This window comes from Saimiri boliviensis, chromosome 10 (assembly GCF_048565385.1).
Source record: "Saimiri boliviensis isolate mSaiBol1 chromosome 10, mSaiBol1.pri, whole genome shotgun sequence".
NCBI lineage: Eukaryota > Metazoa > Chordata > Mammalia > Primates > Cebidae > Saimiri > Saimiri boliviensis.
The window spans coordinates 91,754,330-91,777,689 of NC_133458.1; the positions used below are offsets into that span (position 1 = coordinate 91,754,330).

General features: G+C 43.3%; 1 protein-coding gene and 1 pseudogene across 3 annotated transcripts in view; both read right to left on the bottom strand.

Annotated features, from left to right (window-relative positions):
- The window catches only part of SPMIP4 (sperm microtubule inner protein 4), a 57,831-nt gene extending 38,628 nt beyond the window's left edge, over positions 1-19,203 (bottom strand). The window contains exons 1-3 of one of the 3 annotated variants that reach the window (XM_010345691.3): positions 18,817-19,203; positions 18,078-18,235; positions 7,582-7,758 (exon numbers count right to left, since the gene is read on the bottom strand). In XM_010345691.3, the coding sequence (XP_010343993.2) occupies positions 7,582-7,758; positions 18,078-18,211 (311 nt within the window). In that variant the 5' untranslated portion in view covers positions 18,212-18,235; positions 18,817-19,203. Of the gene's footprint in view, positions 1-7,581; positions 7,759-18,077; positions 18,236-18,691; positions 18,796-18,816 lie in introns of those variants that run through there. The other 2 variants (XM_003935140.4, XM_074379627.1) reach the window with 2 other exon arrangements.
- LOC104652511 (14-3-3 protein theta pseudogene) lies at positions 5,306-7,222 on the bottom strand (annotated as a pseudogene).
- Positions 19,204-23,360: the final 4,157 nt, after the last annotated feature.

The window sequence follows — 23,360 nt, forward strand, 5'->3', positions numbered from 1 at the left end:
CCTGGCATCTGTAACCTTTTTATGTATGTTGTGCTCACCTGTGACTTGTGGCTGCCCAATATCTTTTGAACACGGAATCTATCTATCTATCTATCTATCTATCTATCTATCTATCTATCTATCTATCTATCTATGGAGTCTCACTCTGTTGCCCAGGCTGGAGTCTAGCAGAGCAATCTCGGCTCATTGTAACCTCTGCCTCCCAGGTTCAAACAATCCTTCTGCCTCAGCCTCATGAGCAGCTGGGATTACAAGTGCCCACCACCATACCCAGCTAATTTTTTTGTATTTTTGGTAAAGACGGGGTTTTACCATGTTGACCAGGTTGGTCTAGAACTCCTGACCTCAGGTGATTCACCTGCCTTGGCCTCCCAAAGCGCTGAGATTACTGCTGTGGGCCACTGTGCCTGGTCCCAGCCTACATTTTTATAGTGCATGTACTGTGAATCTCATCTACCCAATGTGGATTCCAAGAAACTTGCTTTTTCCAGCCTCCAAATGGCCCTGGAGTGTGAGGTTTATTTGTACCCCACAAGAATGCTCACCTAGAGACCCCCAGCATTGAGGATGTTCTCAATATTCAGGCAGACACAATGACTAGCTCTATGCATGTCAGGTTTTTCCCAGTCACCCGGTGCTTGTTCAGTGACTTTATAACGAAGTGATCATGGTAGCAGCACAGAAACGATCACATATGGATTGAGCAACATGAACTTCCCTGACTAAGACTCACCTGGCTATTGGCACATTTGAGTTTGCCAGCAGAAGTGGCCAATCCTAAGCACTTGATAGGGTGATCTATCCCTGGATGTACTAGTCAGTCATCTGGTGATAGGATGATTACATCAAACCCCTTCCATCACACTTCTTCAAAATAGGGATTTCCCTTCCTTTCTCACCATGCTTCTGCCAGTAACATCAACAGTAAACTTACTAAATGTCTCATTTGTTGCCATGCCATTTTAAACAACAGTACTTTTGACTAAGGAACTCAATTTACTACAAAAGACATTGAGCAATGGTTGGCTGAGTTAAAATGATTCACCATATTTATAGAATGTTATATTTTCCCATATTTATGGAGCATTAGAACGGCCTACTGAATAATCAATTATGGCTGAGTGTTGTCCTAAAGAGTGTGGGACATGCTCTGAAACAGTGACCAATAAATAGGTTCCCCCTCAGCCAAATGCATAGTCTGAAAACCAAAGGGTGGAAGTGGGAGTGGTGCTTCTTTCTGTTATACTTATGGTTCCACTTGAGAAAATGTTACTCCCTCCCCAGCCACCTTGAGCTTTGGTGGTTTAGAGGTCAAGGGAGAAGCGCTTCCATCAGGGGATAAAACTATGGTCCCAATTGCATTGGAAGCTGAACTGATGATGATGTGGTAATTTTGGGCTAGGATGACTGATCCTGCATATCAAGGCTCAGAGGCTATTATACAATGATGGGGGAAAGGAGTATTTCTGGAACCTGGGGAACCTTTTAACACCTAGTATTGTCTTCAGTAGCACGAAGTTAATGAAATACTATAGCAGCATTATACAGGCAGAACCACAAAGAGCTAAGATCTCTCAAAACATGATTTCGCGTTGTTCTATCAAGTAATGTACTCCTACCAGCTCAGGTATTGGCTGAGGGCGAGGGAACTTGGAACAGGTAGTGGAGGAAGGAAATTATTATTATTATTTATAAAAGCATTTTTTAATTTCAATAGTTTTTGGGGAACAGGTGGTTTTGTTACATGAATAACTTCTATAGTGGTGATTTCTGAGATTTTGGTGTAATAATCACCCAAGCAGTGTACACTGTACCCAGTGTGTAGTCTTTCATCCCTCACCCCTTTCCCATGCTTTTTCCCTGAGTCCCCAGAGCCCATTGTATCATTCTTACGCCTGTGCGTCCTTATAGCTTGGCTCCAACTTATAGGTGAGAACATACAATGTCTGGTTTTCCATTCCTGAGTTACTTCACTTAGAATAATGGTTTCCAACTCCATCCATCCAACTCCATTCCACAGCATCCAGGTTGCTGTGAATGCCATTATTTCATTTCATTTTATGGCTGAGTAGTATTCCACGGTATGTTATATCTATGCCACACTTGCTCCATCCACTCGCTGGCTGATGGGCACTTGGGCTGGTTCCGTATTTTTGCAATTGCATATTATGCTGCTATAAACGTGTGTACAAATGTCTTTTTCATATAATGACTTCTTTTCTGGAGGAAGGAAATTGTAACACCAATGACAGCCTCATGACCAGGTGCAGGAATGAGACTATTGTCACTTATATTTTCTGCCCTGCTGTTTCTTACATATTTTTATATATTTTCTTTTTTTCTCTCCATTTTCCTTATTATTTTATATAGGATACATTGGTGATGGTTAACTTCATTAAAGAGCATAGGTACAGAATATTGGGACAAGATTACAACTGAACTGGACAGGAGTGAGTGCTTCGAGTTGGATGCAGCAAAGTTGGAAACTGCTTTCTTTGGGCCTCTGCTTTTGGGGAGGTAAGTTTATTTTCTTTTTTTAAGATGGGGTTTCACCATGATGGCCAGGCTGGTCTTGAACTCCTGACCTCAGGTGATCCACCCACCTTGGCCTTCCAAAGTGCTAGGATTACAAGCATGAGACACCACGCCAGGCCGTGTATTTTCATTTGTACGAAAATTGTTGCAATTTCTTACACTGTAGCAACGGTTTTCCAACTTTGCTGCATGGTTGGAATTACCTGAAGTCGTTTGTTAAAATGCAGATTCTGTTTCAGTAAATCTGGGGTGGAGGCTGAGATGCAGCATTCACCATTTCCTAGGTGATGCTGATGCTGCTGGCCCAGGAACCACGTGTCAAATAGAAAAAGCATGTTATTGTTGCTGCCGTTGTTTAGAGTGACAGTCCAATGGCACTCATGACTATCACCTTTACAACACCCTCTCTACATTATGCTAGTTTCCCACATTTGGAACACCCCATTTCCCAGCCTTCCTAGCATCCAGGGTGCAAATGTGCCCGAAGTTCTGCCAAGCATCCACTTCTGCACTACACTTTGATTTGACTGTGAGGAGCCTGAGAACACCAGCTTCATGAGGGGCATGCAAACTGCCATTAAGGTGGCAGTAGAGGTGTCCAGTTAAGAGGCACTTCCTCCCTGACAAGGCCAGTCCTGGGAGTGAGTCTGGCCACTATTCCTGGATGCCGAGCAATAAGCCTGTTTCTCTAGGCACCCCACAGTTTTGTGAGCTAATCTGGTATCCTCTCATAATCCTGTTCTTAAACTAGCCAGGGGGGATTCTGTTTGCAACACAAAAATCCTAACACATACAAATAACTGTGTACTTAAAATTTAAGTTTAAAAAGAACAAAAGTAGTTTTGTTTTTTGTTTTTTTTTTTTTTTTTTTTGAGACGGAGTTTCGCTCTTGTTACCCAGGCTGGAGTGCAATGGCACGATCTCGGCTCACCGCAACCTCCGCCTCCTGGGTTCAGGCAATTCTCCTGCCTCAGCCTCCTGAGTAGCTGGGATTACAGGCACGCACCACCATGCCCAGCTAATTTTTTGTATTTTTAGTAGAGACGGGGTTTCACCATGTTGACCAGGATGATCTCAATCTCTTGACCTCGTGATCCACCCGCCTCAGCCTCCCAAAGTGCTGGGATTACAGGCTTGAGCCACCGCGCCCGGCCACAAAAGTAGTTTTATGGAACAAATGAACTTTTAAAAAAGTAAATTATTTAATTTAAATGAGATGTTTTATAAAGCACTTAGCACAATGTGTGGCATATAGAAGTACTTGATAAATGCTGTTGTTTTAAAAAGAGATTGTTTTATTATTTTTATGGAAATGACATGTCCTCATGAAAGTTTGAGTAATTACAGAAAAATATACCCCACCTTGTAGAACATGATTCTAGAATCTTTGCCTAAAAATAGATGTAAGAAAGTAATAATAAAGAAATGGACGGCTGTAATCAGAACTAAAATTGCAAGAATAGGATCACAGTTAATGATATTTTTAAAATAAAATTTAAAAAACTAATTTTATTAGCATTTAATAAATGAAAAAGAAAAAGTAAAACCAAAGGAATTCTTGAAACAGAGATAAATACCTTTTTACTACATAGACCTTTCTGGTCTATAGAAAATTAAGAGGTATGCCAAATATAATTGGCATTCTAAGTGGAACAAGTATTTTCTCTCTCCCTGTCCCACTCTGTAAGAGATCACGCACAAATCTCATTTTGAAGAAGATTGCCCTTAAGAAACAAGTCTTGCCAGGCTCGGTGGCTCTTGCCTGTAATCCCAGCACTTTGAGAGGCAAAGGCAGGTGGACCATGAGGTCAAGAGATCAAGACCATCTTGGCCAAATGGTGAAACCCCGTCTCTACTAAAAATACAAAAATCAGCTGGGTGTGGTAGGCACATGACGGTAGTCCCAGCTACTCGGGAGGCTGAGGCAGGAGAATCACTTGAACCCGGGAGGTGGAGGATGTATACTGCATTCTAGCCTGGTGACAGAACAAGACTCCATCTCAAAAAAAAAAAAAAAAAAAAAGTCTTTGGCTTTCTTTTTACACACTGTAAATCTGTATGAATATCTTCAATTCTTATAAAATATTGCACACTTTTTAAAATTTAAATTTTGGGAGGGCAATAGCTGTAAACTCTATACAGAGCTATCTCCCCAGTCTCTAGAAAAATGTTTCCTATACTTAAATTACTGAGCAGATAAATGAATAAAGAGAAGCATAAATAAAATGAACAGATGAAAAGAACTTGGGTGTTAGAGTCAATTAATCTGGACCCAAACCCCTATTCCACAATTTTATAATTGTCTGACCCAAGGAAAAGTACTGAATCTCTTAGGTTGGTTTATTCATTGTAAAACAAGGATGGCAATATCTGCTTCACAAAGACATTACAGTTCCATGAGAGTGTGAGCTTAAAAAAATCTATTGAGTGAATGAATGGATGTGAGGTCCTCACTATATATGTGTGTTGATGTCTGAATGTAATTGGCCTGTGACTAACAGGCCTTTTTATTTATCTGGTTTTTACTGCTTTTCTGCAGCTTTGATAAGGTCTTTGGTGGCACATGTCCCTGCTGTTAATGTTTCTCTCTCTAGCTGTGGCTTGTCTTTCCTAATTTATTTCTTTTACCTGCTTTAGAACAAAAAACCAGTTAACTAGAGTGTTCATAAACCAGATAATCAGGATTGTTAGATAAAGCAGGAGGAAGTAGGCTCTGTGCAAAGGTCTGATAGATTCTGCTCTCAGTAAATGTCTTAATCCTTAGGAAATATTTATTTTTTGGTTTATAAAATGTAATTTAATTTTATGTTACTCTGCTGTTACATAGGGCATAACATTTTCACAAGGCTTTTTTGGGACTACGGTCGATGATCAGCAACACACGATGGTGGTCCAACTCTCTAAATAACAATCACTAAATGAACTGGACACACTCTCACATGTGCATAAATCTGCACGAAAAAGTACTGAAGTTGTAACTTGGACTTCTGTATTTTAATTTATTCCCCCTTTCTAGTGTATTAAGAAATGACATGTACTTTAATTTGCCAAAAGCAATGTTTGTATTCTGGTAGCAACATGCTACTTCCATTTACATAGTAAAGTGAATATCAGAACTTACAAAGACAGGAGGTATATGTGAATTTTTATTGGGAATGGAGGTTAAACAGCAGCAAATAAAGAGTGAATAAGGAAACTCCCTGTTGCTACAGATTTACATGACCTCCTTATGTGATATAGGAGGCATTTCAATTTGTGACTCCTAGCTAGAGATGGCAAATACTTTTCCACTCAATCTAATACTTCTAGATTCCTACTAAAAAGGAATACATTAAGAGCATGGAAAAGCGGCCTATCTAAAGGAAACCCCTGAAGAGTAAGGGAGGGAATGTAGAAATTAAGAAGTTATGTGGAACACTCTTCAAAGTAGAATTAACTACATTTTCATATCTTCACCAATACAAAACACAGTCCCTTGCTGAACGGGTTCAGATTACTTAAATACCAGATTTATATGAAATGAAGCTACTAATACTTTTCTACAGCAGTAACTGCACTCCAGGTGAAGGCCAAGACAAACACAAATCAAGGAATGAAGTTTTCCCAAAGCTGCAGTGTGAAAAGACTATAAACAGTTGATTCCATACATATGAATGGTTTCTTTGCTATAGGAAATCCAAGTGGAATAAGGAATGGAGATGTGTAAAAAGGTTTCTTGAAGGAAAGAAGGATGACACCCTGTATGGATTTAGTTTTCAGTTCCTTCTGCTGCATCACATGCTTCTCCTGCACTGTCTGATGTCCAAAGTGTTAGGTTGTCTCTAAGCAACTGCATGATGAGGGTGCTGTCTTTGTAGGAGTCTTCATTCAGTATATCAAGTTCAACAATGGCCTCATCAAAAGCAGTCATAGCCAGCCTGTAGGCAAGCTCTGGGTTATTAAGAGTCTCATAGTAAAATACAGAGAAGTTAAGAGCAAGCCCCAGGCAGATTGGGTGTGGGGTTGCATCTCTCCTGCATATATCAAATGTCTCTTGCTAAGCTCCTTGGGAATTATCTATCGTTTATTTTTGATCATCACCACATGCAACTTCAGCAAGGTACCGGAAGTAATCACCCTTCATTTTCAGATAGAAGACCTTACTCTCTGGTTTAGTTGCATTGGCTATTAAGTATTTATCCAACAATTCCAGGACTACGGTGCAGATGATCTCAGCTTGGCCTCCACCTTCTCCAGATAGTCCTTAAACAGCTGCAACTTCTTGTCCGAGGTGTGGGTCTTCTGCTCAATGCTCAAAATGACCCTCCAGGCGGCCCTGCGGCCCCTAATCACATTCTTGTAGGCCAGGTTAGTGGGGTGGGGGAGGACGAAGGGTGAGGGCGAGCACAGACCCGGAGCGGGAGGAGCCTTCAGAGCTTCATGTCTCCGTGGCTATGACGCGAGTCCCACCACTTATGTCTGCTTTTGGCTTTTAGGAAATATTTAATTTGACATTCACTACTCAGATATTTTGTTTGTTTGTTTCTGTTGAATTTTAATGTGTTTTGAAGAGTTGCTGAGTGACTAAGATTTATAAACTATTATTGAAAGATTTTAACACTTGAGAACAATGCCCAGCAGATTCTAGTGACTATTAAAAAGACTGATAAAAAAATTACAAATCAAAAGTTCCAAAAACCAAGAGCATCTATACAAATTAGGCCAGGTCTTTGCTCAAACAAAAATATTTAAAATTTAATTGTTCGCTCTCTTTCTATCTTGGGAACATTCCCATTTCGTTTTAGATAAGATATCGTAAGTAAAGGAATTAATAGAATCAAAATTTCTGATCACGATATTTTAACATCTCTAAGGACAGCAAAAACCATTCATAAACACAGGCTTTTTACTATTTCCCAATTAGAAATTAGTTTTTAATTCTGTCTTTTCATAAATAGTAAAAGAAATAAGTTTGAAGACAGATTTAAGCAAACAAAGGACTCACAATAGAAATAAAGAAAAATGGATAATAAAGACCTTTATGTGAATGGCAGAAAGTTTATTTACCTTGGCCAGGTTTCTCCACCAAATCCGTAATGCTGATGTCCTTTGCCCATGACACGAGGAGGCTCACACTTTGGCCTGTGGTCCTCAGGGAGTGAAATCGGTATTATCCCACCATATTCTCTTTCAGCGCCCCAAGGAAGCCTACATTGTTGAAGTGACTCCCGTAATTCCTGATACCTGTTAAAAAAGAGACTTTAAACAGCTTCAGCAACATAATGGATGAACAATTGCATAAAATTCCTACTGCTTCGTAAGTATTTTCAGATTAAATCTTCAGAACACAGAGTTTTCAGGGTCAGGTAGAGTATGATACTGGTTATTTAGGCATCATGGAACTGCTGGAAGAATGAGGTTAAATTTCTGAGGACTTACAGATTATCCTTTTTATGGCCATGAATTGTAGTGTGTTATTTTTTGTCTTTTTTTTTTTTTTTTTTTTGAGACGGAGTTTCACTCTTGTTACCCAGGCTCGAGTGCAATGGCGCGATCTCGGCTCACCGCAACCTCCGCCTTCTGAGTTCAGGCAATTCTCCTGCCTCAGCCTCCTGAGTAGCTGGGATTACAGGCACGTGCCACCATGCCCGGCTAATGTTTTGTATTTTTAGTAGAGACGGGGTTTCACCATGTTGACCAGGATGGTCTCGATCTCTTGACCTCGTGATCCACCCGCCTCGGCCTCCCAAAGTGCTGGGATTACAGGCTTGAGCCACCGCGCCCGGCCTGCAAAAAAGTTTTTTAATCTTGATGAAGTTCACTTGATCTGTTTTTCCTTGTTTTGCTTATGCTTTTGGAGTCATATCTAAGAACACAGTTCCAAATCCAAGACCATGAAGATTTGCTGCTATGTTTTCTTCTAAGTATTTTACAGTTTAGCCCTTATGCTTAGGTCTTTGATTCAAGAGGAATTAATTTTTGGATACAATATGAGATAAGGGATCTCATGCATTTATTCTTTTGCATGTGGATATGCAGTTGTCCTAGCTCTATTTGCTGAAAGTCCTTCTTCCTCATTAAATGATCTTGGCTACAGACTAACTTTGGATTTTCAAAAATGGAGAGTATTGTAAAGGAATATTTCTAATTTTGTACAGGAGCTACTTGCTCCTAACTACTATAACAATGAATCTCAAAGAATGGTCCCTAGGCTAGTAGCATAAGCATCTCCTAAAAAATTCTTAGAAATGCAAACTCTCAGGCTCCATCTCAGGACCTAAGAATCAGAATCTCTGGGGATGGGGCCCAGTAATGTTTTAAGAAGCCCTCCGGGTGATTCTTGTGCATGCTAAAGTTTTAGAAGCATTATCCTATTCAAGTTACCTTCCATGGTCATCATGTCTTCAAGTTCCACCCCTTACAACAGTAGTATGCAGAGGACTGGAGATATGGGTGTTTCCTAAATTGGTTGGTAAGGCTTATCTAATCTTGAAACTGGTAGCTCAGATGGTTTTATCTGCTTTTTCTTAACAAAGGAGTAAAGGGCAGGGACTCTATTGGTTCACTGTTGTCACCATGCTTTACTCCAGTGCCTGGCACACAGGAAGTACCCAATGAATACCATTGAATAAATGAGTCAGGCCAAAGAGATGGATTTGTTTCCTATACTGCTTTCTGTGAAGGAATGAAATCTTCTGGTTAGGGAGACAGCCTCACAAACACACCTATAAACATATCTGGCAAAAGTTCTGCTTCCTAATTAGGAAGGATTTACTGACTTTCAGTTTCCAGTAATCGTGGTCTAGGTTATTTGGGCCAAACTTCCCACTGAAAACAACTAAAAATACTGGGAGGAGAAAAAAAAATCTTAAGAACTAGTTTTTTGACAAGACAGAAAGGGATGAATGCTACAAAGAGGAGAAATAGGAACCCAGTGAAGTAAACAAGCATGGAAGCCCCCTCTGCCCTTAGGTCCGGGTCAATCCTGGCAAATTTACATTTTTGTTTTAAGGGGCTCAAAAGGTGAGGGATACGGAAATCAGCCAAGTGAAGATCTAAAAAAAATCATCTACACAAGAAGCTGGGACCGTAAAATGCTTACCCTCTCACGTTCAAGGTGAGTCAGAAGTTAACCAGCTCTCCTGTGGCACCAGTTTGCATCTACCCTAACCTTGCACTTGGATTTAAGTGGTCCTGGATTGGTATTATAGTACATATTGCTCTAAGGTACTTTGTAGGACAAACAGAAATCCTTTCAGGAGGAAGGATTCTTAGGGGAATCACAAGATGAGTTCTAAAGGATGACTAGGAGTTACCTAGAAGAAAGGGAGGAAATACTGGGGCATGCAAGGGAATAACAGGTAGAAAGGCCTAGAGTTTAGTAAAGTTATAGATTTGAAAGTTCCTGACAGTGTTGGCTCCAGCCTAGAATCTCTCTTAGGGAAGAAATTACTTTTGTTTTGTAAAATAATTTTCCTAGGCCACTGGTGTAGACACAGAGACTCTGAAAGTACGGGTGTTGGTAGGAGCTCAAGCAAGCTCAGACTGATTAAATTGCTCTGCAGTGGTAGAAACTTGCTTGTTTGCTCTTGAAAGAGAAAGAGGAGAGGAAAGGGGAGTAAGGAAGAGGGAGAAGAGAGGAGCCAGCAGGATGGTGAGGCTGCTGGGGACTGCAGTGGTTGAAAACCCAGTGAGAAACCCTTGGTGACAGCTGGTTAAATACTTTTTTTTTTTTCTTTTTGAGATGGAGTCTCACTCAGTTGCCCAGGCTGAGGTGCAGTGGCACAATCTGGACTCACTGCAACCTCCACCTCCCAGGTTCAAGTGATACTCCCAGCTCAGCCTCTGGAATAGCTGGGACCACAGGCATGTGCCACCATGCCCGGCTAATTTTTATATTTTTGGTAGAGATGGTGTTTCACCATGTTGGCCAGGCTGGTCTCGAACTCCTGACCTTGTGATCTGCCTGCCCTGGCCTCCCAGAGTAGTGCTGGGATTACATGCATGAGCCACCATGCCTGGCCTAAAGACCTTTTAAGAATGTGGAAGTTATAGCTAATAACATGTTTTGGTTACATATAGCATGGCATGGTGTGACTCTCCCCTCTTGAACCCCAACAGTTCAGTAACATTTACTAGGCTCACAAATGCTCTGCCTGGACAAGGTCTTCAGAGGAAAATGAGGGATGACTGACTTTCACATCTGGGTCAGTGTGTCGCTTTAAGTGGAACCAGGAACAAAAAGTCAAAAGTGACCGTGAGGTTTTCAAATGCTATCCCTATCCTTGTCCTGGGAACTTGGATAAATTTGGAGGAATTCCACAAGGCATGGAAGAAAGATTTGAGTAGAACTTACCCAGATCTTAGGGGCTGAGAAAACAGAGTTGAATTTTGAACTATATTAGAAGAGTTAATATAGAATTCCAGAAGTTGGGGCATGTAGAGAAGGGCCATGGTGAGAGGTGGAGCATGAGAGGAAAACAAGGACAGCATCCTGTGGGGCCTTCTAAAACCTCTGGACTATACTGTGAGAATAGTGGGAGCCAGTCAGAAACATGGGGGAGAGGAGGGGGGTGGGGCAGGGTTGGGGGAGGAGGGTGAAAGGAAGAGGGGAGAAGAAAGGAGGAAAAAAAGGGAGGGACAGAGATAGAGAGGGAGAGAGAGAAAGAGAAGGGAAGAAAAGTAGATAGATGGGGAGAGAGAAAGGGAGAGACAGGAAGAGAGAGAGGGAAAGAGAAAGAGAGGTACAAACTATGGAGCTACTTTTTTCTCTTTATCAGTACTGTACAGTGCTTGGCTTAACCTAACCCCGGCCCACCCATAATTATTATTGAACAGAACGAAGAAGCAACTCTCGGGACTGTCTTATAAGTGGAATGTATTACCTTGTGAAGTCACTACACTGAGGATTGGCAAAGCATGGCCCATGGGTCAAATCCAACTCCCTGCCTGTTTTTGTAAATAAAAGTCTATTGGAATACAGCCATGACCGTTCATTTATGGAGTGTCTACAGTTTATGGCTGCTATTGGCCCACAATGGCAGAGCTGAATAGTTGGACAGAGACCGTAAAGCCTAAAATATTTAAAATACTTACCATCTGGTTCTTTACAGAAAAAGTTTGCTAACCCCGAACCAGCTAGTCAAGGAGAGTCCTGGCCCACTGATTTGGGGTGCTGCAGAAGGGATGCTGGCATTCAGCTCTTAGACCTGTATGTCCTCCCTAGCTCTCTGACAACGATCAACAGACATGGGTTGGGGGGTGGAGGAGCATGACAAGTGAAAAATATTTAAGTGGATTTGATTAATGACAACCTAAGCTTTAATATCTAAGTTTGTAAAAGTTACATTCAAAACCTAAATGAGTCAATTTCTCAACATCTGACCCCCATATATTACACTGTCCCAGGAAGATGAGCCGGTAGAAAAAGTTAATCAATCATTTGGGATGGCATCCACCTAGAGCTGGAAAGTTGCAGGAAATCATTTAAAATAAAAGACAATGCATAAATAAGTCATATTTCTCTCTTACTTTAGGGTATCATGTCTCCCTCCCCTTAGCCTTAATACAGAATTGTAGAGAAGAAACCAAATTAAAATAAAAATGGACATTTTAGGATGTAATAATTTTAGGATTTCATTATATGATTTCATTATAGGTTCCCATTTGTTTCTGGATTCACTTCATTGCTTTGTGATCTTAAACATTTTTCAAAAATGATAGTTATCTGCCAACTAAAAATGAGGGTTATGTTTTAATAATTCTAATGAAATCTTAAACCTCTCTTTCCCTTTCCCTCTCGCTTTCTCCCTCTCTGTCTTGCTCTTCCCGTCTCTCTCTCTCTCCCTGTCTTCCTTTCTCTCTCACCCTCTTGCCCTCCCTTTCTCTCTCCCCCCTCTTCCAGTATCTCCCACCTCCCTGTCCCTTTCTCTCACTTTCTGCTAGCCCAGTAGTTCTCAACGTAAATAAAATATATCTCCACAAGAAAATAATTATCAAATTATTAATGCTACCATCTCTAGCAATAGAAAATTATTTACTTATTTCTGAAAAAGATACATTCCCTGTAGATGAACCAATATTTCATTTTAAAGTCACTGTACAAGGTTTTGGATATCAAATCCCATATTCACTAATTTATCCAGTAATTACTGGCAAACATGATTAAAGAAAAGCTCGAAATAACATAGCCCTCATTTTTAGTTGGCAGATAACTACTATTGTAAAAAAATAGTTTTAAGAGTCAGAAAGCAGCCAAGTGAATCTAGAAACAAATGGGAACTAAGAACTAATAACAAAATTCTATAATGAAATCCTAAGCAATTCTCAAGGTACTTCCTTAATGGATATGTTTGTTTGTCCTGTGAGCTAAGAAAACGTGCTAGAAGTATGGCGAAGTCAGCTGAATGAAAAAGGGGACAGGAATCTTGATGATTTTGAGTAGCTCTTCCTGCCACAGTTAAATTTTCAACAGAAAAAATGAAAAAAAAAAAACAACTACCTGTTTATTTACTTAGTTTTTTTTTCTGAGACGAAGTTTCACTCTTGTCACCCAGGCTGTAGTGCAATGGCACGATCTTGGCTCACTGCAACCTCAGCCTCCCAGGTTCAAGTGATTCTCCTGCCTCAGCCTCCCCAGTAGCTGGGATTACAGGCACCCGCTACCACGCCCAGCTAATTTTTCTATTTTTAGTGGAGACAGGGTTTGGCCGTGTACGCCAGGCTGGTCTCGAAACCCCTGACCTCAAGTGATCCACCTGTCTCGTCCTATTTACTTAATATTTTTAACAGAGATAAAGTGAGTTTATATAAAATCGTCGCTAGGATAATTGTTCCAAAGAATTCACTTGAATAAAGTAATGAAAGCATAACAACTAATGTGCTCTTGGTCATCAGAGAAGCCACAACCACAGTCCTGGTTTTCTCACATTTTCAGTGCTGCTAGCCCAGTAGTTTTCAATGTAAGCTGAAAACCTAAAAAATGCAGATTCCCTTGCCCTGCCTCAGACCTGGGGAGTCAGAAAGTCCATAGAGGAAGCCTAGGAATCTGTATTTCTAGAAATCTCCTCGGGTGATTTTGAAGTACCCTGTCTGTAGACCAGTCCTGGGTAACAGTGGAGCTAGACCACGTTACCTATTGTTGTACTGTTTTATTTTGTTTTGATTTAAAAAAAAATTATTATTATTATTAAAGACGGGGTTTTACCATGTTGGTCAGGCTGGTCTTGAACTCCGGACCTCAGGTGATCCGCCCACCTTGGCCTCCAAAGTGCTTGGATTATAGGCGTGAGCACCATGCCCGGCCTTGTTTTGATTTTTGAGACAAGGTCTCGCTCTGTTGCCCCGTCCGGAGTGCAATGGTGTGATCTCGGCTCACTGCAACCTCTGCCTCTGGGCTCAAGTGATCCTACCACCTCAGCCTCTCAAGCAGCTGGGATGATAGGTGAGAGCCAACACACCGGCTAATTTTTGTATTTGCCTCATCTATTGTGAAAAGAAAAAAAAAAGTAGGCTGATGTGAGGAAATAATTTTGCGTCACTGTTAAAACTGCCAAGTGAGTGCCATGCTGGCTTTATCTAGGATGCAGGTACAGCCTACGTGATCTAAGTTGTACCTAGATACATCACGATATTTAAAAAGCGTGTCCCTTTAAATACATCCTTGTTTAGAAAATTAAGCTGCTGAGCGCAAACGTATGCTAGGGCTCATGTTCATCCTTACCATTAAGAAGGTAATCCCTAAAAACCAGGGGCTTTCTGTTTTGTATTGTTTTGTTTTGCTGTTGAAATACCTTGTGATTCGAATTGGGAGCTATGGACCCTGCATCTGGTCTGAAGAAGTGAGCCTCAGCAAAAAGACTTCTCCCAAAAGAGAAGTACCACCAGTATCCTGATGACACCATCTGGAGAAGCTCCATCACTAACAGAGAGGAAAGAGACTCTTCTGTAAGCTGCTGGGCTGCTTTTTAAGAAGGGGTTCAGAGGAGGGCTTCTGAGAACAGATGATCATCCCGGTTTTCACAATCTGGGGATTGTGAAAGGAAAGAATTCAGGTGAAATGAAAGGGAAAGCAAGTTTTAGTTATTAGGAGCCAGGAACATGGTTGTACCAGATAAAGCTTCAAATAATACCTTTTTGTAGTTTATAGTTGATCATATAGCATGTTGAATTTTATAGTATGTTAACAAAAAATTTACTTCCCTTACATTTATGTCAGTTAAAGGGTTTTGGAGCCAATCACTAACCAACTGTAGTACTGTTTAGGTAGAGGGGATCAAAAGCTGAAAAACTAAAAACTAAAAACTAAAGCATTTTCAGTGAAAACCCTTTGACAGTGCTTTTTGACGGTGCAGTCACACATGGCAGCCCTAAATTCTTAGATTCCTTAGGCCGAATATAAAACCTCACATTGCTGTTTCCGAGCCAGGGACAACTGCCAGATCTCATGCAATCTGCTAAGGGTTTCATTTGACTCATGGAAGCTCTGTCTAATGTGAAAGCCCTTGGAGTTAAACAGGAATTTAGGGTTGAAAACCACTCTAGTGAATCAGGTCAATGGTAGAGGAGTGCGGGCAGCAAGGACTGACCCAGCAGTGACAAGAGCTCTCTTCCCTCAATATAAGAATATTTCTTTTAATTAAGTGAAAATAGCAATTGATCTTAAAAATACTGAATATGATCTTTACATTTAAAAAAATTGGAAAGGACACACATTGAGCTGTTAACACAGTAGTTATTATCTCTGGATAAAGGAAGTACAGAGGGTTTCTTTCCTGTGCTTCATTTGCATAATTTTTCTGTTGGAAAATAAAGAATTTGTTTTTCTTACAGATTTCTACATTATAAGGAAAGTGTGTTAGTTTTATAATTAAGGAAAAATCATTCTTTTTCTTTTCTTTCTTTTTCTTTTTTTTGGAGTACGGTGGCTTTATCTCAGCTCACTGCCAACCTCTGCCTCCCAGGTTCAAGTGATTCTTCTGTATCAGCCTCCCGAGTAGCTGGGATTACAGACTCCTGCCACCATGCCTGGCTAAGTTTTGTATTTTTAGTCGAGATGGGTTTCACCATTTTGGCCAGGCTGGTCTTGAACTCCTGACCTCGTGATCCACCTGCCTTGGCCTCCCAAAGTACTGGGATTATAGGCGTTAGCCACCACACCCGGCCCATTCTTTTTCTTTATTAATATAAAGAGCATGTTTATAAACTGGAAAAGATCTGTGAAAGCCTGATCAGGACGGTGAAAACCTAAGTGCAAGAAGGAAAAGGAGCAGAATCTGTGATCAGTGTTGAGTCTGGCAAACAGCACTCTCAGAGGGGCCAAGAGAATCTTCAGATCTTGAAGGGCTGCTAGCATGGGAAGGATGAATTATGATTTTGCAAAGCTTCAGAGGGGGGAACCAGAATCAGCAGGCAGAAATTATAAGGGAAAAAAGTATTCTCATTAGAAAGAAAATTATCTAACAATCAGGAGTATTCAAAAATGGAATGGACTGCCTGGTATGGAAGTGCTGTCCTTTTTGGAAGTGTTTAAACTGAGTCTGGGTGACTTCCTGTCTGGTTTCCTAAAGAATTCTTAAATGAGAGACTTGACCAAATGAACTTACAAAAACACAAAACACACAGTAGACAACCACACAGGCTATTTTTTCACTGGCCAGGTGTTTTGAGGTGTTTTTTTCCTTTTTCTTTTCTCAAAATGATTCAAGTAAATACAATACAGGAAGTGCTGGCACTAGGATCTTGGCAAATTACTTGTCTGTTATCTGTTATTTCAAATGCAAAATGCAGGTAACAAGAGCATTTATCTTCTAAGGTTCTCATGAGGATTAAAATAACTACTATATACAAAGCATCTGGTAGAGTGCTAACGCACAGTAATCACTAGATATGTTAGATGCAATTTTTTTCCTTGTAATTTTTTTTAAAAAAACTTTCCTTCTAGGTTCAGCAGTGCATATGCAGGTTTGTTATACAGGTAGCTTGCATGTTGCAGGGGTTTCGTGTACAGATCATTTTGTCACCCAGGTGATAAGCATAGTACCCAAGAGGTACTTTTCTGATCCTTGCCTTCCTCCTTCCCTCCACCTTCAAGTAGGCTTTGATGTCTGTTATTCCCTTCTTTGTCTCCATATGTACTCAATGTTTAGCTCCCACTTTTTTTTTTTTTGAGACAGAGTTTCGCTCTTGTTACCCAGGCTGGAGTGCAATGGCGCGATCTCGGCTCACCGCAACCTCCGCCTCGTGGGCTCAGGCAATTCTCCTGCCTCTGCCTCCCGAGTAGCTGGGATTACAGGCACGTGCCACCATGCCCAGCTAATTTTTTGTATTTTTAGTAGAGACGGGGTTTCACTATGTTGACCGGGATGGTCTCGATCTCTCAACCTCGTGATCCACCCGCCTCGGCCTCCCAAAGTGCTGGGATTACAGGCTTGAGCCACCGCGCCCGGCCAGCTCCCACTTTTAAGTGAGAACATGTGATATTTGGTTTTCTGTTCCTGTGTTAGTTTGCTTAGAATAATGGCCTCCAGCTCTATCCACGTTGCTGCAAAAGACATGATCTCATGTTTTATGGCTGCATAGTATTCCACGGTATATATGTACCATGTTTTCTAATCTAGTCAACCACTGATGGGCATTTAGGCTGATTCCGTATCTTTACTATTGTGAATAGTGTTTTGATAAACAGACCTATGCATGTGTCTTTTTATATGTAGACTAACTTATATTCCTTTGGTAGAACAACTTATAAGAACAATTGAGAATCCAATAACGGGATTGCTAGGTCAAATGGTAATTCTGTTCTGAGTTCTTTGAGAAATCACTAAACTGCTTTCCACAATTTAAATAATGCATAATTAATGTGTTACAGGGAATTTGGTAAAGCAAAAATTTAGACAACTATAAGCAGCAAATTCTGGGAGTATTTTTGGGCAGATGGCAGAAGGGCATGTTAGAAACCAAGAGAGTACTCTTTTAAAAAAGTCTTTGATTAAAAGATTAATTTCCCAATGGAGGAACAGACGATTCTAAAATTTTATAATGTGGTGGATGAATTTGATGTCTGCCTTTTATAGTTCACAGCCACTTACTTCTCAGGTTCCTTATAGACACTTGAAGGTTCAGTTAATTGCCACGTTTTGCCTTCACTGTGATGTGATAAACAGAGGAGCCTGGGCCAGGTGCGGTGGCTCACGCCTGTAATCCCAGCACTTTGGCAGGCTGAGGTGGGTGGATCATTTGAGGTCAGGAGTTCAAGACCAGCCTGGCCAACACGGTGAAACCCCTTCTCTACTAAAAACACAAAAATATTAGCTGGGCACAGTGGCGCATGCCTGTAATCCCAGCTACTGGGAAGGGTGAGGCAGGAGAATCACTTGAACTTGAAGGCTGAGGTTGCAGTGAGCTGAGATCGCGCCATTGCACTCCAGCCTGGGCAACAGCAAGACTATGTCTCAAAAACAAACAACAGAAGAGCCCCAGAAAATGTTTTTCCTCTCATAATAAAATACACTAATACATTAAAACTGCTTTTTCTTGTTTGCTTTTTCTAGTTTTTGTTTTACCTGTCCTCTGAGGCAGTTGGGCGAGTAGCCGTTTGGAGGGGGGTGTGCAACTCATTAGAGTAAAAGGTGTTGGACAGAATGTCAGCTCCTTCAAGCTCCCTGCAACAGTAGGGCCTGCCGTGAATGACCTCCATGCTTCTTGGCTAAAAAGGCACAACCTGGAAAAGAAATGGAGGGCATATTTGGCTTATCGAGTTAAGGCAGGCAGAAAACACATTTTAGCATGCTGCACAGAAATCACGGGCTTCCCTCCTCGCTTAAAGCCGTCAAATCAGTAGCAAATAGAGACCTAAATAAATTCTATGGAAATACATTTCAACAGAAACAAATCCACCAAGTGGAAGGTGTCTCCAAGTAGTCACCAGAATGACCACCACCCAGCAGGTTCGTACCAGTCCGCTTTGTGGACATCAACTGAAATTCAATTCAGTTGATGAAAAAGCCTGTGGCCTTTCCGAAAATTAGACTCTTCATTTCACGGAACCAAGAGCTGTCCTAAAGCATTCGGGGATTCTGGACAAGAATCCCTTTGCAGATGGTGGAGTCAGCGGTGCAGCACGAACCGTACCCTAAAGGGGATTCCCAGTTCCCAGCTTCGTCGGGAAGAATCTCACCTCTCCCTCGGACTTGGGGGAAGGCCAGGAGGGGGTGTAGCTGGGACCAAGGGTACCGGGGGCCGAGGCCGAACCTCGCGGGCCGTCAACGCCCTGCGAGCCGTGCCTCCGGGGTCCGGACGCACCTGGGGCATGAACCTGGGGGCGCCGCGGGACTGCGCCTTCCCTCCCCTCCCCGGAGCTGACGGCCTCCGGGGGCCGAGGAATTTTGCGGTCGTCCGCACTGCGGCCCGGTGGAGCTGGCAGGCAGGTGCCGGGGCGGGAGACGGACGGCGGGCAGGCCGGGGTGGGTGGGGCTGGGGGCGCTTGTGACGGTAGCCGTGACCGCGGCACTAGGCCAAGCGTCCAGGAGAGGCTGGGGGCTTCCGCGTGGCGGGCGGGGCGCGGTAGGCGGGTCTTAGAGGCCTCGCAGGAAGCCAGCCCAACGCTGCGGGATAAGCAAGAACGCGCGTCAGCGCCGAGAGTGAGGAGAGCGCCAAGCGCTGGGTCGGAGGTGAACGGGCCTCTTCCGCCTTGCGGCCCCGGGCCCTCCTCTCCGCCCCTCGCTCCGCCCCCCTCGGCTCACCGTCCCGCCTCCTGCCGGACCCGCCTTGCCCCACCCTCTCCCCGCCCCCAGGCGCCCTCTGGCGGCCGCGGCGGCGAAGGCGATCTCAGTGTCTTCTCCCAGAGCTGTCAGGTCTGCAGCTGTCTGGGGCCGGCCAGGAAGCTCTCTCGTGCGGACTGGGCGGAGGAAGAGCTCCGGTCCGGCGAAGTCCCTGGTGAGGCCCGAGCATCCGATCTGTCCTCCCTCCCCAGGTCACCTCGCAAAAATTGGGAACACTGCGGCCAGATCGGGGGTGGAGTCTGCAAGATTCTGCAACTGCAGCCCGTGGGATGGCGCCCTAACAGAGCCTCTGCTCCTTCCCTAGTGGGTGCAGACGTGGCAAAGTCCTTACTTGCCTCGTCCCCAGGGCCTAGCGCCACCTTGATTATCTCAGTTTTCCCCAAAAGAAACAAATGTGAGCCACTTCTCTGCACCTACAGGGTCATGAGTGCCTGTGATGACTGAGAACAGGGGTGTCACCCCTCTTCCCACCGCCCCCCCCATCAAGGAATGGGATGTGGGAAGGTTAGGTTGTGTGATATGGTTAAGGCTTTGTGTCCCCACCCAAATCTCATCTTGAATTGTAAGCCCTATAATCTCCACATGTCAAAGGAGAGACCAGGTGGAAGTAATTGGATCATGGGGGCAGTTTCCCTCATGTTGTTCTGGTAATAGTGAATGAATTCTCACAAAATCTGATGGTTTTATAAGGGGTTCTTCCCCTTTCTCTCAGCACCACTCCTTCCTGCCTCCTTGTGAAAAAGGTGAGTGCTTCTCCTTGGCCATCTGCCATGATTATAAGTTTTCTGAGGCCTCCCTAACCAAGTGAGGCTGTGAATCAACTAAACCTCTTTCCTTTATAAATTACTCAGTCTCAGGCAGTTCTTTATAGCAGTGTGAGAACGGACTAACACAGTGTGGGAGCTGCAGGAATTAGAAGGTGAGGGTGAGAATGACCACCTCTGAGAATAAGGTCATCGAAACTATCTGCCAAAGAGTAAAAACAAAACAAAACAACAAAAACGACAAAAAAGCCATAGAAATTCTTGTGTTTACAGAATGGCAGATAAAAGAAACAACTTGCTGAAATGCTGAAACTGCCTGGGCTTTTATGTTAATAAAACTGGCCAAAATCCAGTGAACCAATATGGCCAACTGGAGTCTGCACAGACCCAGCTTGCTGACCTTACAGCTCAATTTCTACTGCATGTTTCATACTATCTCCTCCCTGATTTTGCACGCGGAACACTTAGGTAGCACAAAGAGATAAGAGCAGATGCCCAAAGACTTTCCAGACCTCCTCTTTCCTTCCACCAAGCACCTGATGATCCCAGAATCCACACTCAAAACGTTTTCTTTTCTTTCTTTTTTTTTTTTTTTTGAGGCGGAGTTTCACTCCTGTTACCCAGGCTGGAGTGCAATGGCGCCATCTCGGCTCACCGCAACCTCCGCCTCCTGGGTTCAGGCAATTCTCCTGCCTCAGCCTCCTAGTAGGGATTACAGGCACATGCCACCATGCCCAGCTAATGTTTTGTATTTTTAGTAGAGATAGGGTTTCACCATGTTGACCAAGATGGTCTCGATCTCTTGACCTTGGGATCCACCGATAATGCAGGCGTCCCCAAACTACGGCCCGCGGGCCGCATGCGGCCCCCTGAGACCATTTATCCGGCCCCCCGCCACACTTCAGGAAGGGGCACCTCTTTCACTGGTGGTCAGTGAGAGGAGTACAGTATGTGGTGGCCCTCCAACGGTCTGAGGGACAGTGAACTGGCCCCCTGTGTAAAAAGTTTGGGGATGCCTGCCGTAATGGATTGCCACTTGCAGTCTGCATAAGGCCAAGGAATATTGGGAAAGGCCACTGCTGTGTAATGGATGCAATTTTCTGCAAGGAGCATAGACCATTAGAGGTCTTGGCTCTGAACATTAGAAACTGAGTTTTCTCTGAGCACTTGGACCTCGCTAGCCCTCAGTTACTGAATTCTGTCAGCAGGAGATTGTCTCAGATTTAAATCTTGTGTAAATATTGAGAACAAATTTCCCAGTCTGTGAATTTTTTTTTTTTTTTTTTTTTTTTTTTTTTTTTTTTTTTTGTGTTGTTCAATGCATTTACAGCAAGGAACTGGAACTGGCCTTGTGAAATGAGCATTAAATGTCCAGCTGGGGGCCGGGTGCAGTGACTCATGCCTATAATCCCAACACTTTGAGAGGCCAATGTGGGCAGATCACTTGAGGTCAGGAGTTTGAGACCAGCCTGGCCAATATGGCAAAATTCCGTCTCTACTAAAAATACAAAAAATTAGCCAGGTGTGGTGGCATGCACCTGTAATCCCAGCTACTGAGGAGGCTGAGGCAGTAGAATCACTTGTACCCAGGAGGCAGATGTTGTAGTGAGCCAAGATGGCACCACTGCACTCCAGTCTGGGTGATGAAGTGAGACTCTGTCAAAACAAAAACAAAAACAAAAAATTTTCAGCTGGGGCTGCTGGACCTGGCTGGGGCACACTCTGTGAAGTGTGCATGGAGGAGGTCTTTGGTGTCACCTAGGTCACAGGTCCCAGCTTCCAGATGCAGCTGAAATAGACCTGCGGATTCAGAGCCTCTGACAGGGCCCATGAATTTATCCTCTTCCAGCACAGTGACTGTGCTGGTCTCCAGGCTGGGAAGCCCTTGCTTGAGGAGCAGACGGTGCCTTCATGGTTCACACACACCCCTCCTGGGGGCCACCTTGGGAGCCAGGACAGGTCGGGTACGAGCACTGGAGCACTGCTGCTCTTGATCCATCCCACCATCCCAAGTGTCAGTGAGACAAAGGGCACAGCAGGGAAGAGGTGTGGGCAGCCTCCTCCTCAGGCTGCCTCTGGAGCTGGGAGGGCATCAGTCCTCATGGGCATTGTTCCCCCTCTTTGCTTCCAGCAGAGTTTCCACTACTATAGGCCACTTCTGGAGCGTCAGCTTGTATCTGCCTGGCTCTTCCACCCCATTCTGGCCCCTAAGCCCAAGGAGCAAGGACAGTGTGGTGAACAGGGAAAGCCACATGTCTGGGACCCACTGTGCTCATCGACTGCCTTGAAGGTGAGAAGCCTGCCCTCACCAACATGGCAGGGGTACATCTTCCTGATGGGAAGGCTATACTTGATCAAGACCAAAGAAGGGCTTTTCTCTCACATGCCCAGGACAGAGCCTGAACAAAGATGCAGCGTTAGCCTGGGGAGGCTGCAGTCTCTCGTGCTAGTTTGTCTTTTGTTTGGGCCAGATGACTAGATCTTTCTGTTCCCCAGCTTTGCATGGTGCTGGGTGTTGGTGACAGCAGCTGCTATTCCAACCTCCTCATGTAAATGAATCGAAAGCCAAACTCCGTCAGCTTTTGTAGTAATCACCTACCCTGGAGCATCAGCTGAGAAATGTCCAGCCCTGTCCCTGTGGTCCACAGCCTTCTCTGCACCTGATGAAAACTTAGTTGTGATATTCTGTGCTTAGGGCCATTTTTGAAATTGTTCATTTACTGCTTTAGTTGGGATACATAATAAGATTTAGGAACTGTATATTTTTTAAAAATGTATTTAAGTTCCTGTAGCATACAATTGCAGAATGAGCAGAAAACCTCCCTAACCTTTGTCTAGTGTTTTACAGTCTTTGTTTTATTTGCATTAATTAAAGGTAATGCAGAAGAGTCCTTGTTGAGTGGAAGTGTTCCCTAGAAGAGGTACAAGCTTTTGGTTTCTGTTTAGCTGCATAGTCAGCAGGACCGAAGTTGCATGTTCATTTTATTTTTTAAGATAGGGTATTCTTCTGTTGAACAGGCTGGAGTGCAGTAGTGTGATCATAGCTCATTGCAGCCTCAATCTCCTGGGCTCACACCATCCTCCTTCCTCAGCCTCCCCAGTAATTGCAATTACAGGTGCATGCCACCATGCTCCGCTAATTTTATAATTTAAAAAAAATTTTTTTGTGGGGGAGAGACAGAGTCTTGCCACATTGCTCAGGCTGGTCTTGAACTCCTGAGCTCAAGTGATCCTTTCACCTTGGCCTCCCAAAATGCTGTTTTACAGACATGAGCCACTATGCCCTGTGGAAAGTTTTCAT